The sequence below is a fragment of the Oryza glaberrima genome, chromosome 10 (assembly GCF_000147395.1).
Source record: "Oryza glaberrima chromosome 10, OglaRS2, whole genome shotgun sequence".
In the NCBI taxonomy this organism is placed as follows: Eukaryota; Viridiplantae; Streptophyta; class Magnoliopsida; order Poales; family Poaceae; genus Oryza; species Oryza glaberrima.
Genome location: NC_068335.1, coordinates 20,942,368 through 20,959,832, shown reverse-complemented (window position 1 = coordinate 20,959,832; position 17,465 = coordinate 20,942,368). Strand labels below are relative to the sequence as shown.

At 40.9% G+C, this 17,465-nt stretch overlaps 4 protein-coding genes across 4 annotated transcripts; 3 read left to right on the top strand and 1 right to left on the bottom strand.

Annotated features, from left to right (window-relative positions):
* Positions 1 to 299: 299 nt before the first annotated feature.
* Positions 300 to 1,006, top strand: LOC127753069 (cortical cell-delineating protein-like). The gene has a single exon (XM_052278526.1). The coding sequence runs from the start codon at positions 373 to 375 to the stop codon at positions 769 to 771; it is 399 nt and encodes a 132-aa protein (XP_052134486.1). The 5' UTR covers positions 300 to 372; the 3' UTR covers positions 772 to 1,006.
* A 2,609-nt stretch (positions 1,007 to 3,615) lies between these two features.
* On the top strand, positions 3,616 to 4,240 carry LOC127753371 (cortical cell-delineating protein-like). The gene has a single exon (XM_052278849.1). The coding sequence runs from the start codon at positions 3,697 to 3,699 to the stop codon at positions 4,069 to 4,071; it is 375 nt and encodes a 124-aa protein (XP_052134809.1). The 5' UTR covers positions 3,616 to 3,696; the 3' UTR covers positions 4,072 to 4,240.
* A 2,793-nt stretch (positions 4,241 to 7,033) lies between these two features.
* Positions 7,034 to 7,842, top strand: LOC127753370 (14 kDa proline-rich protein DC2.15-like). The gene has a single exon (XM_052278848.1). The coding sequence runs from the start codon at positions 7,115 to 7,117 to the stop codon at positions 7,514 to 7,516; it is 402 nt and encodes a 133-aa protein (XP_052134808.1). The 5' UTR covers positions 7,034 to 7,114; the 3' UTR covers positions 7,517 to 7,842.
* A 4,329-nt stretch (positions 7,843 to 12,171) lies between these two features.
* LOC127752957 (U-box domain-containing protein 36-like) lies at positions 12,172 to 14,571 on the bottom strand. The gene is made up of 8 exons (XM_052278406.1): positions 14,321 to 14,571; positions 14,012 to 14,133; positions 13,762 to 13,883; positions 13,543 to 13,647; positions 13,365 to 13,455; positions 13,125 to 13,268; positions 12,640 to 13,008; positions 12,172 to 12,521 (listed from the first exon to the last, which is right to left on the bottom strand). The coding sequence occupies exons 1-8, from the start codon at positions 14,472 to 14,474 to the stop codon at positions 12,324 to 12,326; spliced, it is 1,305 nt and encodes a 434-aa protein (XP_052134366.1). The 5' UTR covers positions 14,475 to 14,571; the 3' UTR covers positions 12,172 to 12,323.
* Positions 14,572 to 17,465: the final 2,894 nt, after the last annotated feature.

The window sequence follows — 17,465 nt, the reverse complement described above, 5'->3', positions numbered from 1 at the left end:
TCCTGGCGAACTGTGTTTTTTTTTGTCTACATTTAATACTGCATACATGTGTCTAAACTCTAAACATTCGATGTGATAGCGTGAAAAATTTTATTTGGAAACTAAACAGGCCCTAACTCCACACACTGATCAACACTAATCAGCATGTACATTTGGCCCCAGGCACGTCCAAATCCAAACCGCATTTATCAATTAGCGCTATGATTAATTAATCACCTCGATCCGCCAGCTCGATCCACATGCATTGCCTCCCCTCCCATCTCCGGCGAGCTATATATACCCCCCTCGCCATGCACACTCCCCAACCACAGCAACCAAGCAGCAGCAAGCTCGAGCTACTAGCTAGCTACACTAGCTCGATTAGTTGCAGCAATGGCGGCGAAGGCGGCGCTTGTGCTGGCGGTGAGCCTCCTGGTGGTGGCCATGGCCGTGGCCTGCCCGGACTGCCCTTCGCCGAAGCCACCGGCGCCGAGGCCGAAGCCGCCGACGCCTCACTACGGCGGCGGGTCGTCGTGCCCGCGCGACGCGCTGAAGCTGCACGTGTGCGCCAACGTGCTGGGCCTCGTCAAGGCCAAGGTCGGCGCCGTGTCGCCGTACGAGCCCTGCTGCTCGCTGCTCGACGGCCTCGTCGACCTCGACGCCGCCGTCTGCCTCTGCACCGCCATCAAGGCCAACGTGCTGGGCATCAAGCTCAACCTCCCCATCGACCTCAGCCTCATCCTCAACAACTGCGGCAAGATCTGCCCATCCGACTACCAGTGCGTGCACTAGATCGAGATCTATAGAGCTAGTGTTGCACTTGATCACTCCATGGCTGGGAGTACTGTATCTTGATGTTGTTTTTACCCCCAATATCTTGATGTGTTGTTAATTTCTTGCTTTTTTTTTCTTTTGATTCTATGGTTCGTGATCCGTTGGTAGCGCTATGATCATTGTATTTTTTTTTGTTTCTCATGATTTGTTATAGTTTCGTCAATAAAATGGAAATGTATTTTTTTGTCGCATATATGCAATGGTCAGAGATTGGAACTCTAAGATTTGGAATATCTGTCGGATGAATTAATTTATGCATGCCCAAACAAGCTCCAGCAGGACGCATGCACCATGCATGTCGAGGAAAAGTTAACTGTATACAGTACTCCCTCCGTTCAAATGTTTGACACCGTTAACTTTTTAGCACATGTTTGACCATTCGTTTTATTTAAAAAAATTGTGAAATATGTAAAACTATATATGTACATGAAAGTATATTTAACAATGAATCAAATGATATGAAAATAATAAATAATTACTTAAATTTTTTGAATAAGACGAACGGTCAAACACGTACTTAAAAAGTCAACGGTGTCAAACATTTTAAAACGGAGGGAGTAAGTACTAAGCATTAAGAAGAATAAAATAAGAACAACCATATTAGGGTCTAGGAAATTACCACGTTAATTAGAGAGAGAGAGAGATATTTAATGTGTATTTTCAGATTATAAGAGTGTAGATTGATTAATATGGTTGTGTAAAAAAATACATTTATATTCATAGAACCTTTTGGTGGCTTGGTAGGTGAAGTGATGTATAGCATCTTCACCACTGCACCCACCCGAGAGAAGGGGGATCTCAATAGGACATATGGGGCACAGTTATATCCCTAATTTTATTTTTTTTTGACAAAAATATGCAATTTAATAGGTATAATATGTGTATATACTATTAGTTTAGTCAAAACAAGCACCAAAAGTCATCCTTAGCAAGAGAGATTAAATTTTTCATTAGCTATTTTAGTAATTTTTCTGTACGAGTTATCTTTAGTTGCATTAGTATCAAAATTATCGACACTTCATTTTCGCTATTAGGAAGCTTTATTTTTTTCCCCATTAGACCATGCTTAAGTACTAACTCTGTTTTCGTATTGCCAAACTCCTGTGCTCACGCTAAGTTGTCCCCCCCACCCCCCCCCCCCCCCCCCCCCCCCCCCCGCGCCCAAAATTGTGTATAGTTAATTTGTTCAACATGCAAATGGAAGGTTTTGGGCCCTTAATTATGTTTGCCATGATTCTAGCAAAAGAGCCAATGCAAGCTGGTTTATTGCCAATACATCTTTTGTGCCGACGTGCTGTTAAATTTGAGGTGAACAAGTTGTCCACATGAACTATATTTAAAACCTTAGGCCTTTTTTTTCAACTTAGGCTTTTGAATGGTCTTTTTTTTGCTCTTTGGCTTCTAAACATATATATCTAAACTAAGTTGCTTACAACTTCCACAAAAGCGTTAATGATAAAGTTACTTAATTGTTTGTTTGAAGCTCAGGCTTTCAGACAGGGACGAAGCTAGAACGAAATGAAATAGAGTACCACTTGTTTAATTTAGGGTGTGTTCTTTATTTCCCCATCTTTCCCAACTCACCTCCCTCATTTTCCGTGTGTACGCTTTCCAAACTACTAAATGGTGTGTGTTTTGCAAAAAATTTCTATATGAAAGTTGTTTAAAAAATCATATTAATTCTTTTTTTAAAAAAATAATTAATATTTAATTAATCGTGTGCTAATGAGTCGTTTCGTTTTCCATGCGAAGGAAATGAGTTCCCAACATAGGGAAACAAACGCAGTCTTACTCTACTTTAGATCAAGTTTAAATTGACGTGGATGTCTAAGTTTGTATTCAGAGGGTGCACACAGGTGAAAATAACTGAGGTATAGCTAAACAATTTTCTTGACCGGGTTCCTGGACACCCCCTTGCCCTTGCTTTCAGACTTATAAACTGGTATAAGCCCAAACACAATGAGAATGAGAGACTAAGCAGAGTGCCTAGATGATCTGGAAGCATAATTATACACATATATGTATGTTTCTTTTAGAAAATGGATAATCAGGCCACTACATCCAACTGAAACGATGTACACAGCCTATTTTACACATATATGTATACCTGAGGAAAACCCTCTGAACATCTGGAATTCAGAATATATGTCAACTGGGACAGAAAACGCTGGAGAATATAAATCACAAGCACACAACACAGCCAATCAATTTCATGCACATCCAAATCTGAAGAAAATATAAAAAACCGGGAATAATTGATCCTTATTCGCCAGATTGGACCACATGCACGATCGTCGATCTGGCCCCCACATGACATATGCATCCATACATTCTCCTTCATCTCATCTCTTCTTCTCCATGGCCACTATAAATTGGGAGTGAATTCTAATCCCTCGAGGGAATATCCTCTCGTATACCTTTTTCTTTCAAATTCGATGTAAATAGTTATGAAAAAATCTGAAAAAAATTGACAATGTAGAGTATAATGATACCTACTAGTGCACCAAAATTCAAGTTCAAATTCGATCTACACATCGAGAAACAAAAAAGACAAATTTAGATATAAACAGTACGCTACTATTCATATGCTGAATTTGTCTTTTTTATATCTCGACGTGTGAGTTGAGTTTGTACTTAAAATTTTGTGCAGTTGTATATATGTGTTGTATGAATGTTGTCAAATTTTTTCAGAATTTTTTATAACCGTTTAAATGGTTTTTAAATAAACGAGGGAACATCCCCTCAAGAGGTTAGAATAGTTTCCCTATAAATTCACCTCGCCATGCACACTCCCAGCCACACAGCAAGCAGCAGCAGCAAGCTCGAGCTAACCAGCTACAAGCTACAAGAAGCAGCCTAGCAAATTAAGCTCGATCGATAGCAATGGCGGCGAAGGCGGCGCTTGTTCTGGCGGTGAGCCTCCTCGCCGTGGCCGTGGCGGCGAGCGCCTGCGGCACCGACTGCCCGCCGGCGCCGAGGCCGAGGCCGAGCACCGGGTCGTGCCCGCGCGACGCGTTGAAGCTGCGGGTGTGCGCCAACGTGCTGGGGCTCGTCAAGGCCAAGGTCGGCGCGGTGGCGCCGTACGAGCCCTGCTGCTCGCTGCTCGACGGCCTCGTCGACCTCGACGCCGCCGTCTGTCTCTGCACCGCCGTCAAGGCCAACGTCCTCGGCATCAAGCTCGACCTCCCCGTCGACCTCAGCCTCATCCTCAACAACTGCGGCAAGATCTGCCCATCCGACTTCAAGTGCGTGCACTAGAGCTGGTTGTTGCACTTGTTTCTCCATGACCATGGCTGCGAGCTTGAGAGTACTACTGTATCTTGATGTTGTTTGGAGTACTTTAGTTCTTGATCTATCTCTTGGTTCCATGTGTTGTTTGATTCCCATGAATGATTCGCCAATAAAATGAAGCTCTACTTTTCATCCATCGTATGCTTTGAGATCAGCTGAAAGCTAGCTCGCACATTGCTGTGATAACTGATAGTGAACAATCAGGATGAAATGTTAATTTTTTTAAAAAAAAAATCGGCAAGAATAATTAGCAAATAGCTATATTTAGTGGTACTAAATAATTAAGCTAGATTATATATTTATAGCAATTAATAGGGAACAATAATTGCACACAATAAATTGACACGCTTGAGGGGAGATATCTAACGTCTCTTGTTGTGTCATCATGAATGTTAAGCTTTTGGTTTGCAATTATATAAAAAGATAATTTACGAGAGAGGGCGAAATGGAGTCACCATATTCATTCTAAAAGCTATTATACTCTCATTCCGGCCAATAGCTATTATTATGCAAATGTTTGGTCACGGTAGATTGGTAGACTTAGATTATGAGTGATTCTACCGTACTTGAGCAGGTACCTTCGGTACTAGGTGAAATTTTGCACTAAAGTTATTGTACCTAAATATCTCTTAAGTTATAAGAGTATACTTTGACTGGTACGGTTGTATATAAAATATACCTGTACTCATGGAAAGAGATGCAAGAATTGTATATACATTCAATTTTGCTTTCAAAATCTAGTTTTTTTAATACTTAATTAATTATGCACTAATTCATCGCTATGTTTCAAGGGTTAGTATGTTCAGTACCTCAAAGAAAAAGACATGCATGGGATTCCAAGGTTAGCATGTTCAACACATAAGGCATGCATGGGATTCCCTTGCTGGCAAGTAGCTATGGTGGATGGCACAGCTTGCAACAAGGGAAGGTCCACCCCCAAGGGAGAGTATGACTAGGATGACTCACATGCCGCACGGGTAGTATAAGTTTTAAGGTAACGTATCCTGTGCACATAACCTTTCCATGTACACACCATGCATACTAATTAACAAAATTTAAAAAATCTAGAGAAAGAAATTGTACATATACTTCCAATAGCATTATATTACACGATAGGTGTAAAGTCTTAATCTCAAATTCATTATGCTCTAGTCGTAACAAAAAAAATTATAATTTTTGGTAATTTCAAGGGAATAAATCGGTCATAATTTTGTCTTGTTTGGTGCTTCATATATATAGTGAATTTGAAGATGAGACTTTACATATAAATATGATACTACTGAAAGCACATGTATAATTTTTTTTTAAAAAAATTTGATGAAGTTTTGTTAGTTGATATGCATGATGTATATAAAAGAAGGCTAGCTTGTGTGCATATGATACGTTTCCAAGTTTCAAAGTCTGTAATTTGAAACGACTCTAAGTGATGAGCACAATGCATGACACCTTTCGAGAATGCAGAAATGAGGGAAATACACACCCATGCACAGTCCCACACCATGTCTCACACTCATATTAATAGATAGGCCCAAACTAACATCATGCATGAATAATCTTATAAAATATTGAATTGCATTCAATATATGCACCCTTTGGTGGCTTGGCATGCAGGTGAAGTCATGTACAACACCACAAACCACACACACCCAAGAGGTAGTTCCCCACCTAACGTACCTAGCTTGTTCAGCATGCAAGTGGAATGGTTTGGGCCCTCATATATATCTGCCTTATTCCAGCAAAAGAGCCAAACTTCTTGCCTACCTTTTGTGCTGATACATAATTAAGCTGTTAGATTGAGATGTGAATTGAACCAGTTGTCCATGCTCCATATATATATAGAAACATAGCTAAAACTTTAGGTCTCTTTTTTTTTGGCCTAGGCTTTTATGGTAGCTCTTTGGCTAGAGCATGCGGTTTTCAAGTAGCAAGTTTAAAAGTCGAGACGTAAATCCAAATCAATAAAAGTTTTTTTTTAAAAAAAAGCTACTCAAATCTAGTTTTCAACTTCTTAGAGAGCTACGGTTACTTAAAACAAGTTTAATAGAAGGTTAATTTAAAATCTGCTTTTTTGTTTAAGTTTAGGCATTCTAACTTATATACTTTAGCTATGAGACCTACCTTTTGTGTGGGTGGTCTTCGATAACCACAGTCTTTCGACTGCCAATGAACCGAGCCAGCATACGTGTGGCAGTGAGGCCCTCTGGCACCTTCAATTCCTGGTGTTTAAGTCTGCATGTGAAGTGGATGATGTCGATTTAGGGTTCTAGCATTAGTTTGATTTGAAATTTGGTTGGGTGTTTTTGCAGGTGGCAAACGTCAAAGCTTCTCAGTTTATCTCTTTGCCTCTGTGTGTGCGCATGGTAGGAAGGTTATGACGTGTTTGTATTCTCTTCTCTGTGTCCCCGGCCGTGTATTCTTTCTTATTATCCTCTAGGGCTCCTGCGCTTGCGTAGGCGAAACCCGCCTTGTGTAAGATCGTTGGAAGTAATATATTTAGGTGGGTATTTCGTCCTCCGGTGACCAGTCTAAAAAAAAACTTATATACTGATCAATATATAAACCCAAACAGAAATTACGGACCTTAGCTAGATGATCTGAAACCATAATTGTACGAGCTCTAATTGTACAGTACCCGTGTATTACACTAGTATTAATTGACCCGGGAAAATCTAGCAATATATTGTGATGAAAAGAACATATTGCAACTGGGACACACGGAGAATATAAATCACAATCCCAATACAGTTCATCCAATCAATCATCCATACTCACGGTCGATCGATTCTTGATTCGCCGATTGGGTACCACACGCATGATCATCTAGGCCCCCATTCACGTACTCATCCATCTACACATCTTCTTCTCATCATCTCTTCCTCCTCCATGGCCACTATAAATACCACTCGCCATGCACACTCCAAGCACACACAAAGCAAGAACCTCGAGCTGATCTACTAGCTACCTAGTACTCTCATCTTCTTCACTAGCTTTTGCTTGATCAATTGCAGCAATGGCGGCGAAGGCAGCGCTCGTTCTAGCGGTGAGCCTCCTGGTGGTGGCCGTGGCGAGCGCCTGCACCTACTGCCCGGAGCCGCCGACGCCGAAGCCGAAGCCGCCGGCGCCGAGGCCGCCGACGCCCGGCGGCGGCGCCGGGTCGTGCCCGCGCGACGCGCTGAAGCTGCACGTGTGCGCCAACGTGCTCGGCCTCGTGAAGGCCAAGATCGGCGCGGTGGCGCCGTACGAGCCCTGCTGCTCGCTGCTCGACGGCCTCGTCGACCTCGACGCCGCCGTCTGCCTCTGCACCGCCATCAAGGCCAACGTGCTCGGCCTCAACCTCAACATCCCCATCGACCTCAGCCTCATCCTCAACAACTGCGGCAAGATCTGCCCATCCGACTACCAGTGTGCTTAATCACATTGGGACACTGCAGCCGATCGATCGATCGATCGATTGACAGTGTGCTACACGTCGTCTACATGTTTTTGTTGGTTGGTTTACTGTGAGCAGTCTGAACTCTCTGAACTTTGGAAACTGTCTGTTTTGTCTTTGTTTATGCTTGCAAAGTTTAATTAGTTCTGGGAAAAAACCATTGGCCAGTATGTATTATTACATGTGTAAGTGTTGGTTGTGACCCAGGGTGATCAGTTTACTGGTCAATATATATGTATTTTTTGTGCTTATGATCTGTTATGGTTCAGATGTCAATCGAAGTTGCAATTAGTATTTTCTTTTGTAAATCTGGAGCTCTGAAATTTGGATATGAACTCTACATAGGTACCAGGTGATTGCTACTCAAAGTCCAAACTCAAGCTCTGAGGACCAGAATTATACATTAACTAGGTGAAACCCCGTGCGTTACTGCGGGAATTCAGTATGATAATAATAAGTAAAAAATAATGTATAAAATAGCTAGACAACATAAAGTTAACGTGGTTTATGATAATTTAAATTTAAATAGTATATGGAATAATGATTCAAATGCAAAAGTAAGGTTATATGACTTTATGAGAGAAGAAAAAAAAAGGAGAAAGTTCAAACCATAGATTAATCATCTAAAGACTAAAAATAACTGAGGTGATATGACTTAATGAAGAAGAAAAGGTGGAGATAATTTGGACCATAGATTAATCATTTACACACTAAAAACAATTGATATGTTGTGTCTTAATGAGAGAGAAGAGAGAAATAACATTAACTAATTGAGGTTAAACTATATAAGTACATAGGATATTATAGAAAAATAATGAAGATATATATTGAAATATTATGTGAATTATGTAGAATGATGATTTAACATGCTTGCATTTTCAAACATATTTGCATGATGTTTAAATGTAGTGATTGTTAGTGGATGATGATGTGGCATCTTTATATGTTAAGCTTTAGGAGTCATTGGGTTATAACTCTAAGTAAGAAAGGATGTGGACACAAATACATATTTACCGAACTGAGTGATATTATACGTCCGATCCTTGAGAGGTATTAAGAGATATCCCTTTATTCATCATAAAATTCGGTAATTCATAGAACTTTTTTATATAATGGAATTAAACCAATCTTTACTTCAAAGGAGCTACAACCACTTATTACATAATCCTCTCAAAGAGAGCAAACATTTAAGTAACCCATAAAGAACAACTAACAAACACCAACACTTAAGAATAAAACAATTAGTAATAAGTCAATTTGTAAATCTCTAGCCCAAATTGAGATACAAGAGGTATCAAATCGATCTTATGCTAAAATACCGTACGTCTTAGTACCTTCGTAAGAACCGTAAAATTTTTGACTATTTATATCTTACAAAATTCATTCCATTGAGTGGTGTAAACAAAAGAATGTGCAAGTTTTATTTAACATTTAACATGTTTTGAGAACTAGGTAAGGAAACATGTCACTGTCTCATGGATAGATATGCAACTAAGGCGATGTCGGCTCGGCAAATAGCCAATACACTGAAGCTGGCATAGCGTGGCCACAGTGGCCCATGTATGACAAGTATAAGGAAGAGGAGTAGTGAAGTAAGAGAGATTATACGGTTCCTAAGAAAATACCTGGAGATACTAAAATTTACACTAAAAATTTTGGTACCTCGAGGTACCTAGTACCTGGAGATACCACATTTTACACTAGAAAATATAGTACCTAGCTTCCGGTAGCTTTTCAAGGATGGTAAAAATTTACCCGTGAAGTAATGATTGTAGAACTCTATAATACAGGTATGAATATAAGACTGATAACATGCAACCTCTGTACCAAAATGTAAGAATTCGTCACGGCCGAAAGATCGATGCGCCGATTTGGCTCCTAGAGACATAGTTGCACCACTAGTTGTCGTCAACAATCTCGTCTAACCACTGTGAAGTGTGATGTCTTTTTGTGTTATGGTCTAGCCAACTGTTAGTTTCTTCCATGTTAAATTGCTGGTATGCATCCCATTGGGGAGGCGGCATTCCAAGTGTGCGCAATCGCAACCACAGCTGATCTAGTAGATATTTTTAAAAAAAAATAAAAAAAGGCAATATATTTACATATAACATATATTGTTTTCTCTTGAGAAATACTCCTATATAGATTCTTGTGGGGGCAATGATGATAAGGAAATGCGAGAACAATATAAGTTGAAACCAAAATATATAGTACATATATAATGAAATATCCACTGCATATTTGGTATGTAGCTACATGTGTATACCTAGTATCTGATTAGTGAAGTACACTATATAGCAATGATTTTAATCGGAAACTATATAGAAATGATTTCTGAGAAAGAAAGTCATTGGGTGTAATTAAGAAATCATATTATTGATTGGGACCTTGTGGGGAGCCAAGGCACAGCTGCTAGTTCCCCTCCATCTGCCACAGTCTGCAAGCTGATCTAGTATATATGTGCAACAAACCATTGGTCAAAAAAAAGAGAAAAAAAGCGAAAGCGATTAATTAAAGTTGAAACCTAAATCGTCGTATAACGAATGGTTGATATGATGTGTAGTACATTTGATAGATCTAGTACAACTGTATGTATATCAATTTATGTGATAGTAACTAGCTAGCTAGTACTGTAACTGTAATTAACAAGAGTGACACGAAAAGATCTATATATCTCAGATCGTACAGTTAGCTAGATCAATGAAGTCAATTAACTATATATATAACTAGCTGGGTTGTAACTATAGATAGTAGAAGAACTTTCAGCTATATATCCAGACAGTACGACCACTGCATAATGAGTAGTGATAAAATGCCATAATCTTCTCCAGCAGGTGACAAAAAACGCATGGCTGGCACCGATCGAGAGATCATGTCAAGGCTAAAAAGCTTTAGCTCAACTTGGTTCATGGAATATTCAGGTTCAGACAAGGCGAGTCATTGTCGCGTATCAAAAACCGGAGCCCTACACGATCAAAACCAGCATCACGGTGGTCACCACCACGAAGAATATGCATCAGAACACAACAGTACAGTACAGAAGAAGGGAGATAGCTAGCTAGGTTGGAATGGTCGAATTAGCTAGCAAAGCAAATTAACAAGCAAATGGCCTGATTAATCAAGCTCGTATCCGATCTCTTTTGCCACCCGTGAACCCAGATAATCCGCGGCTGATTTGTCGCATGTTATAGCTCGCTTCCTCGAACTCGCTTGATCCGTGTGGATTACTCGGCTCGATCTGATCAGCTGTAGTAGTAGCTTAATTTGTTGACTCCATGCTCCATCCATGCATGTTCAGACTTGAGAAATTCTTTTCTTTTTTTCAGTAAAGTTGTTCAGAAGCAACAAAATGTGTGAGACCGTCCGTGTGGCTGTCAGGCTGTGCTAGCTGCTAGCTGATGGTAGGCAGATCACGGTATTTCTGAAATCAAATGGTAATTAAACATTTAAACATATACGTGCACATTGATTGATTGATTGAACGTAGATTAATTACTAAGCAGGTTCACATGCGTGCATGCTTGGCCGGCATGGGTACCCACGACGAACTTAAAATTATATTATACAAACAATATGCACCGATCGATCGATGTCACCTCCTGTAATGCACATCATATCATCCCGTTGATCTCACATGCATGCTCCTTGATTTTTTATTTTTTTTTTTTGAGGACAGATCAAATTGCATTGCATTGATCCGGCTTTTGGGAGAAAGCCAAAATGCTCCTTGAGATCATTTCAGCGATGCAATTGAGTGAGTACTTGAAAGTCTTTAAGTCTGAAATCAAGTGGCTAATGCAAGTTGACGATGAACACGGAATGGCAAGCCATGGCAGTACTCGAATTCGTCGTCGTCGCTTTGCTCTGTGATATGATATGTCGATATGATCGACCAAACGATGCTCGTGGTAGTGTTGCCAGCCGAGCCCTGCTGCCGACCAGCGATGCATGCAGTTCTTGACAGCGAAAAAGGAGACTTCTTCTTTTGAGTTTTGACGCCTTGCGCCGACGGGTGAGCCGCGGCGGCCGCCGCCGCCGCCGCCGGAGAAGACAAGGCGTCCAGCCTCGGGGCCCACGAGGGATAGTACACGGGAATCGGATTAAACGGGCCGAATCCGCCAGTTTGGGCCAGAGTAAAGTGCGCCACCGCGACTCCGCGAGCGCGAGGCCTCGTTTGAATAATGGCCCAAATGCTGGCGCGTTTGCTTGTGTGGGCTGGGAAATTTCGAGCAAAATCTGGCCCATATACTATGATGGGCTGGGGCTTAGACTTTTACCTATCCCGACGAGACCAGAGTTAGGCCGGGCGGAATATATGGGCCGTGTTGCGTGGGCCGTTGCCAGATTTCACGGGCCGTGCAGCCATCCGGTATGCTTTGGACCTGGCTGAACTTTTTCCAATTTATAGACCCATCGTTTCGACTTGTAAGCTAAAATTTAAATTTTAGGGTTGAAATTTTTAGTTTTCCCGTCTTAGTTTGTTTTACAGCATTTTAAAAAAAATCGCTAAGAATGTTTATATAAAACTTTTGCCCACAAATTATTTTTTATCGGTAATAAGCGGTATACATAAGCATAAACATAAGCAAAACAAGTACTCCAGTAGAATTGAAGGTGAAGGAGCGCAGCACAAAGGATTAGACAAAATCAAAGCATTTTCTTTCTGCATTCTGTGAGTTGTGCAGTTTCCGAACTGGCTATACTGTCATAATGATAGCTAAGAAATTTACAGGAAATAATGGCACATATATATATATGCCACCAATACAGTTCGTAATTAAAGGTTACATCAGGAAAATGAATACTGATTCCTCCTTGCATGATCTTGTATGACAGAACGGAGAGAGAGGTTTGGAATAAGCTGCTGGTGCACAATCGGCTGTCCTGTAATGGGAGATACCCTCTGTCCTCCATCAAGCCAGGATCTGATCGCATCGGTTTCGTAGGTGAATCCGTCTGATGCAATGCAAGGCTCCCTCATAACCTCCTGCCATTACAATGCAAATGATCAAATTTCTATTTCAAATCATCACAAGTGACAAGTATTTCGTGTTATTCTACACAAGGAGCAGTGGTAAGTTTGTGCAGAACTTGTCATTGAATACCTGAAGGATTGGGCAGATGAAGTATGATGGGATGCAGCAGTCTTCATCGAAAGGCGACTGCATCACTGATGATGGAGAAAATGATGAAGCTAGCTTCCTTTGTATGAGCAACGTCTCCGGTTCTCTGACACAGTTCTCATCATGATCAAGATACTCTTGCAGAGGCTTAATTATTTGCCCGGAGGCATCTAATATCAAATTGTCTGAAATCACTTCTTGCTGTTCCTCCATGGTTGTGTTCTGATCATTCTTGGGTAGATCTCTTTCTTGTTTTAACTGTGCAATTTCTTCGCTTGCTCTCAGAAGTGCTTCTTCCAGTTCTTTCCTCTTTTTAACCTCCTCCAAGTACAACTCCTCGTATTCTTTGGCCTGTAAGGTTCAGAGTTGTGATGAAAATTCTGAAGAATATATTCATATGAAATCTGCATGTTTTTTTTTCTAAGTGGTCTCGTTTCTGAATAAATTAGTCAAGGACAACGAATTACTTTCTGAAGAGATGAAACTACTTCTTCATCTGCTTTCTGCCGTCTGTAAGATTCTCTTAAAGCTCTCATCATTAAGTTCTCAGCTGCTTTGCATGCTTCTTTGACCTCATCGTAAAATCCCAGTTCCGATTCATTGTTGTCATCCTAAAATATTGGAAAAAGAAATCACCATACTATGTTATCACTCTTACAAGACAAAATATTCGAAACCATAAGATGGCATTGCAAGATCAGAAGAACCTGTTCCTGGTGAAGTGTCAACTGCAGAGCATCGTGACCAGTATCAGGAATGAAAGGCGTATGTCCAGGTGCAATTTCTACTTCCATGCCACTATCATGGAAAATGAATCAGAGATTTTTGAGCTTCACTATTCAGTAATCATCATAAATCGCAAAATTACTACTAAAACGTTTTTACCTTGTACAGATTAACCGTTCTTTGCAGACAAACCAAATCTTGCATGATGGGTCAGCTCTCTGCATAATTTCTGTTGCTGTCCTGGATGCAGGTTTGTCCATTTTTCTGAAACAGAAAACAACAATTATTGGTCAGCTCTCTGCACAATTTATTTTGTCTTCAATTACAAAATAAAGCTTTGCATTTCAAGTGTTATATTTTCTTAGAAGAAATATTTACCTTGAGTAATTCCTGTCTGGGGCAGCTGAAATTACTAGCTTGGTAAGTCCATGCAAGTTGATTAGTTCAACAAGACCGTCTACAACATTTTCGTTCTCAATGACTAGCTTCTCACATTTCATCTGAAATATACAGACAATGAAAAAAAACTGTCAATAAGCTGTAGTTCTAAATAAAAAAACGGCTGTCAGTAACAAGCCAAAGCCATCTTGAGATAATGAATTCACAGGAATTAACAGAACATAAACACCTTCATTCTCAAGCATTGATTGACGTAGTGATCTAATTGCTTGTCCACCTTGTCACGCTCAGCCATTCTGAACAAGCTCACTTGCTCCGGATTCAGTTTACTGGCATGGAACTTGACTCCCACTTCGACCAGAACAGAATCAATAAAACACTAGATAGATTACAGCCAAATTTCTCAGTCTTCTGAATTGAAAGGGCTGAATTAATTCATGATTTCCATGAATTTTTGGCCGGACAACCATACACATAACAGTCGAATCTTTCAGAAGAAAGAAAGAAACAAAAACAGTAGGATGATGCAGTTACGTACTGACGGGGATCATCTGCGGCGGCACATGAACATGCGTGACGACGATGACCGTGGCTCCGGCGTCCCGGAAATGGCTGAGAGCCCACGACAGCGTCGACCTGCCGGACTTCACCTCCGCCGGCAGCGCCACGAACACCTTCTCCGCCGCCGCCATCGACCGACCTTCTCGTCAAGCTTAGCTCCAGTTAATTTAATGTTCAGTTAGCATAAGTACAAAGCTAGCAAGAACACGCGGCTTTGGGCGTACAGACCGGAGACTTTGGATGGTGACAGGCACCATATGCGACCGGGAGGAAGAAGAAGAAGAAGGCAAAATTAACAGTGACACATTAATTTGGACGACACGGAACCGCATGGAGATTTCCAATTTTCCACCAAAATTAAGTGGTGATTAATTAACTAGCGTCATCGATAGCCTTGTCATGTGAGGGATTGAAAAGAAAACTTGCACATTTCACAGTCGCATCGTTATATAATTTGTCTTGTGCCTTGACCGTCTCGCTGATCGGGTACGTATACTACAAAATTAATCTGCTGCTTCGGTTTCAACTAACTGTTTGAACTCGGAAGCGCCGAAGCACACGGCAAGGAAAGGAAAGGGATTTGGCGGGTGGCACCGTGCACATCCTGAACCTCCCAGTTCGTTCAGGTGTCTTTTCCCGGCAAATTAATTATTAGGATTATTACTCACGTGAACAAGTCCCATTGAATAAACTCCTAATACTTTGGTAATGACGTTTTGAAACTTTAATGATATCCTACGGCGTCGTGAACAGCGTGATAACCTCCAATTTCCAAGAACTTCGCTGATTTCTTTCTCTCTTTCTTTTTGTTTTTTTAAAAGATTATTTGCAGCATAATGTGAAGTGAAAAAAGATCAGCGGCCCAGATGGCAAGATGCGCTAGGCCCATTCAAAACAGAGCGGCCCATATAGAACATGTCACGTAGACCAGCCTTCTTGGACATGAGCCCAAGGCACAAATTAATTCGGCCAACATTTTCGCGGCCCACATTTATATGGGCCTAATTGGGCCGTTAGGTTTGTGCACTGAATCCGGTCGAAATTGAGTGGGCCAATGCCACAGTTCTGTCATAGTTCGCCGGAGCTCCCCAATGCAAGATCGACCGGATTGGATGCTCCAGCGTCCAATCGCCGCCGCCACGGCCACCGGAGCTCCGCCGCCTTCTTCCAGGTCACTATTGCATATGTAGATACGAATTTCAGTAGTTCAGAAATAAACATCTAAACATCACTGACTTAAATCTGTACATTTTATACTGTAATCGACCAAATTCTCTTGGATATGCTGAAATACGGATAGAACCTACGTAATGCATGGTGCGAATAAACTGCGGCTTGATGACGATTCGACAGGCTAGTATTAATAATTAACTTAATCCATATATGGTTAAAGAAATCAGCATGCTTATCACATTAAATCATGGAGCCTAAATCATGAATGTAAGAATGTTACGTTGCTACCTTAACTTGCAGTTTGCAGTACTCTCTTCCAGCCATTTTGTTCACACAACGATCTCTGTGTGTGTGTGTTCATCTCTAATTGTATTCACATAAATGGTAGTCTGATCTGATAAATATTCTGACGGTGTGATTAGTTAATATAATCCTGTAACGTGATCCTGGGGATCAGATCTCAGCTCCCGATGCAAGCAGCTAGCTCAATTAAGCCCATAATTTCTTGTCTTTCTGTTTCGACCTAGAGGTACGTGGTATAGATCATCAAGAACGTACTCACAGGCTCACAGCTGGTGTACTTTCTTCGGAATCAGAACTCAGTTTTTGTTCGTTAGCTACCTACTTAAATAGAGCCAAAAATAAAATCGGTCGCCACATGCATGTAAGTGTGCAATCCAGCTGGACTACTACAATTCATAGATGTCAGACCGTCAATGAACAAGTTTAACAGTAGTCAACTATTAGCTACTCTATAAGCTAATATTAGAGATAACATTTATAATAAATGAATTATAATGTTATCTTTAATTTTTTTCTTCTCTTTTTCTCTCACCTATGTATTTAATGTATTTATATTGAATTATGTGAGTGGTTAATTCTTGTATGAGAGCTAACATTATTCATTTTTTAGTTCTTTCCCCTCCACATAAGTTTATAATTGATTTATAACCTACTATTAAAACTGCAAGTTCCACAGTTCTTGATAATTTAGATAATAACACGGCCTTCAAAACATATATTTAACTATATTTTGTACATAATATATTTAATAAATAAATACATTTATACTTACTTTGTAATAAAAATCTAGTTATGTTGTTTTAATGATTTAAACTAAATATTATCCCAAATATTGAGAATTAAGGAACCGGAGAAAGTAGTGGTATAGTGACTCAGATAGTCTGGTTAAGCTCTGGTTAAAGTCCAGTACGTAGAGAAGGTCAAACGATGAAGGAAAAGTGGAGGTTATGTATGACACGATGTGTGTCTTAAGGCAAAATTACAACTGTTTACATAAAAAAAAATTTGGACCATCTTTATGGTATTTAATAGAAGCCCTATACAAAATATGGCAAAATTTTAACCATCGGATCACTTTAAGATTCGTACATACATCTCGACCACTCCTCACTCAACTGCAATGACCGAGTCACGATCAGGCGATGCCATCGGCCGCTGCCACCTCCGTGCCATGCCTTACTTGGCTGGCTGGGTGTGGGAGGCATCAATGGTACCAGCAAGGCCCTCCCAGCGAACATCATCCTCCTTTTCCCCACTCATCTTTTTCAAGCCGATGGCGATGAGGTGTCCCCCACCCTGTTATCTTCCTAGATCCATCACCACTGACCATCACCTCCTAATCTCACAAGCTCACTTTGCCCCATAGCCAATGTCAGCCCACCACCCCCCTCCATCCCCATGGTACTGGCACCATTGTTGGTGCCTCGCCGCCTGTCATTGTTCACCGCCCACTGCCAAATCATCGTCTCCCATGACCATCCCTCTAAACCCGATGATCTGCCTCCTTCTCCCACCCCCAACTAATCTCGACTTGGAACCCTAAACCCTTACTCCACTATCATTCGTCGAGATCATCGGAGATGTAGAAGAAGGGTCGCTGGAGCTGGTGGAGGAGTTGCGGTCACCACAGCATAAATCGTGTAGCA

Bases quoted from the DNA above. Each gene is read 5' to 3' on its own strand.
- LOC127753370 (XM_052278848.1), top strand. From the start codon at position 7,115: ATGGCGGCGAAGGCAGCGCTCGTTCTAGCGGTGAGCCTCCTGGTGGTG.
- LOC127753371 (XM_052278849.1), top strand. From the start codon at position 3,697: ATGGCGGCGAAGGCGGCGCTTGTTCTGGCGGTGAGCCTCCTCGCCGTG.
- LOC127753069 (XM_052278526.1), top strand. From the start codon at position 373: ATGGCGGCGAAGGCGGCGCTTGTGCTGGCGGTGAGCCTCCTGGTGGTG.
- LOC127752957 (XM_052278406.1), bottom strand. From the start codon at position 14,474: ATGGCGGCGGCGGAGAAGGTGTTCGTGGCGCTGCCGGCGGAGGTGAAG. The intron at 14,134-14,320 runs GTACGTAACTGC...TTCTGGTCGAAG, and splicing joins GCCGCAGATGATCCCCGTCA to TGGGAGTCAAGTTCCATGCC. The intron at 13,648-13,761 runs GTAAATATTTCT...TTTCTGTTTCAG, and splicing joins CCAGACAGGAATTACTCAAG to AAAAATGGACAAACCTGCAT.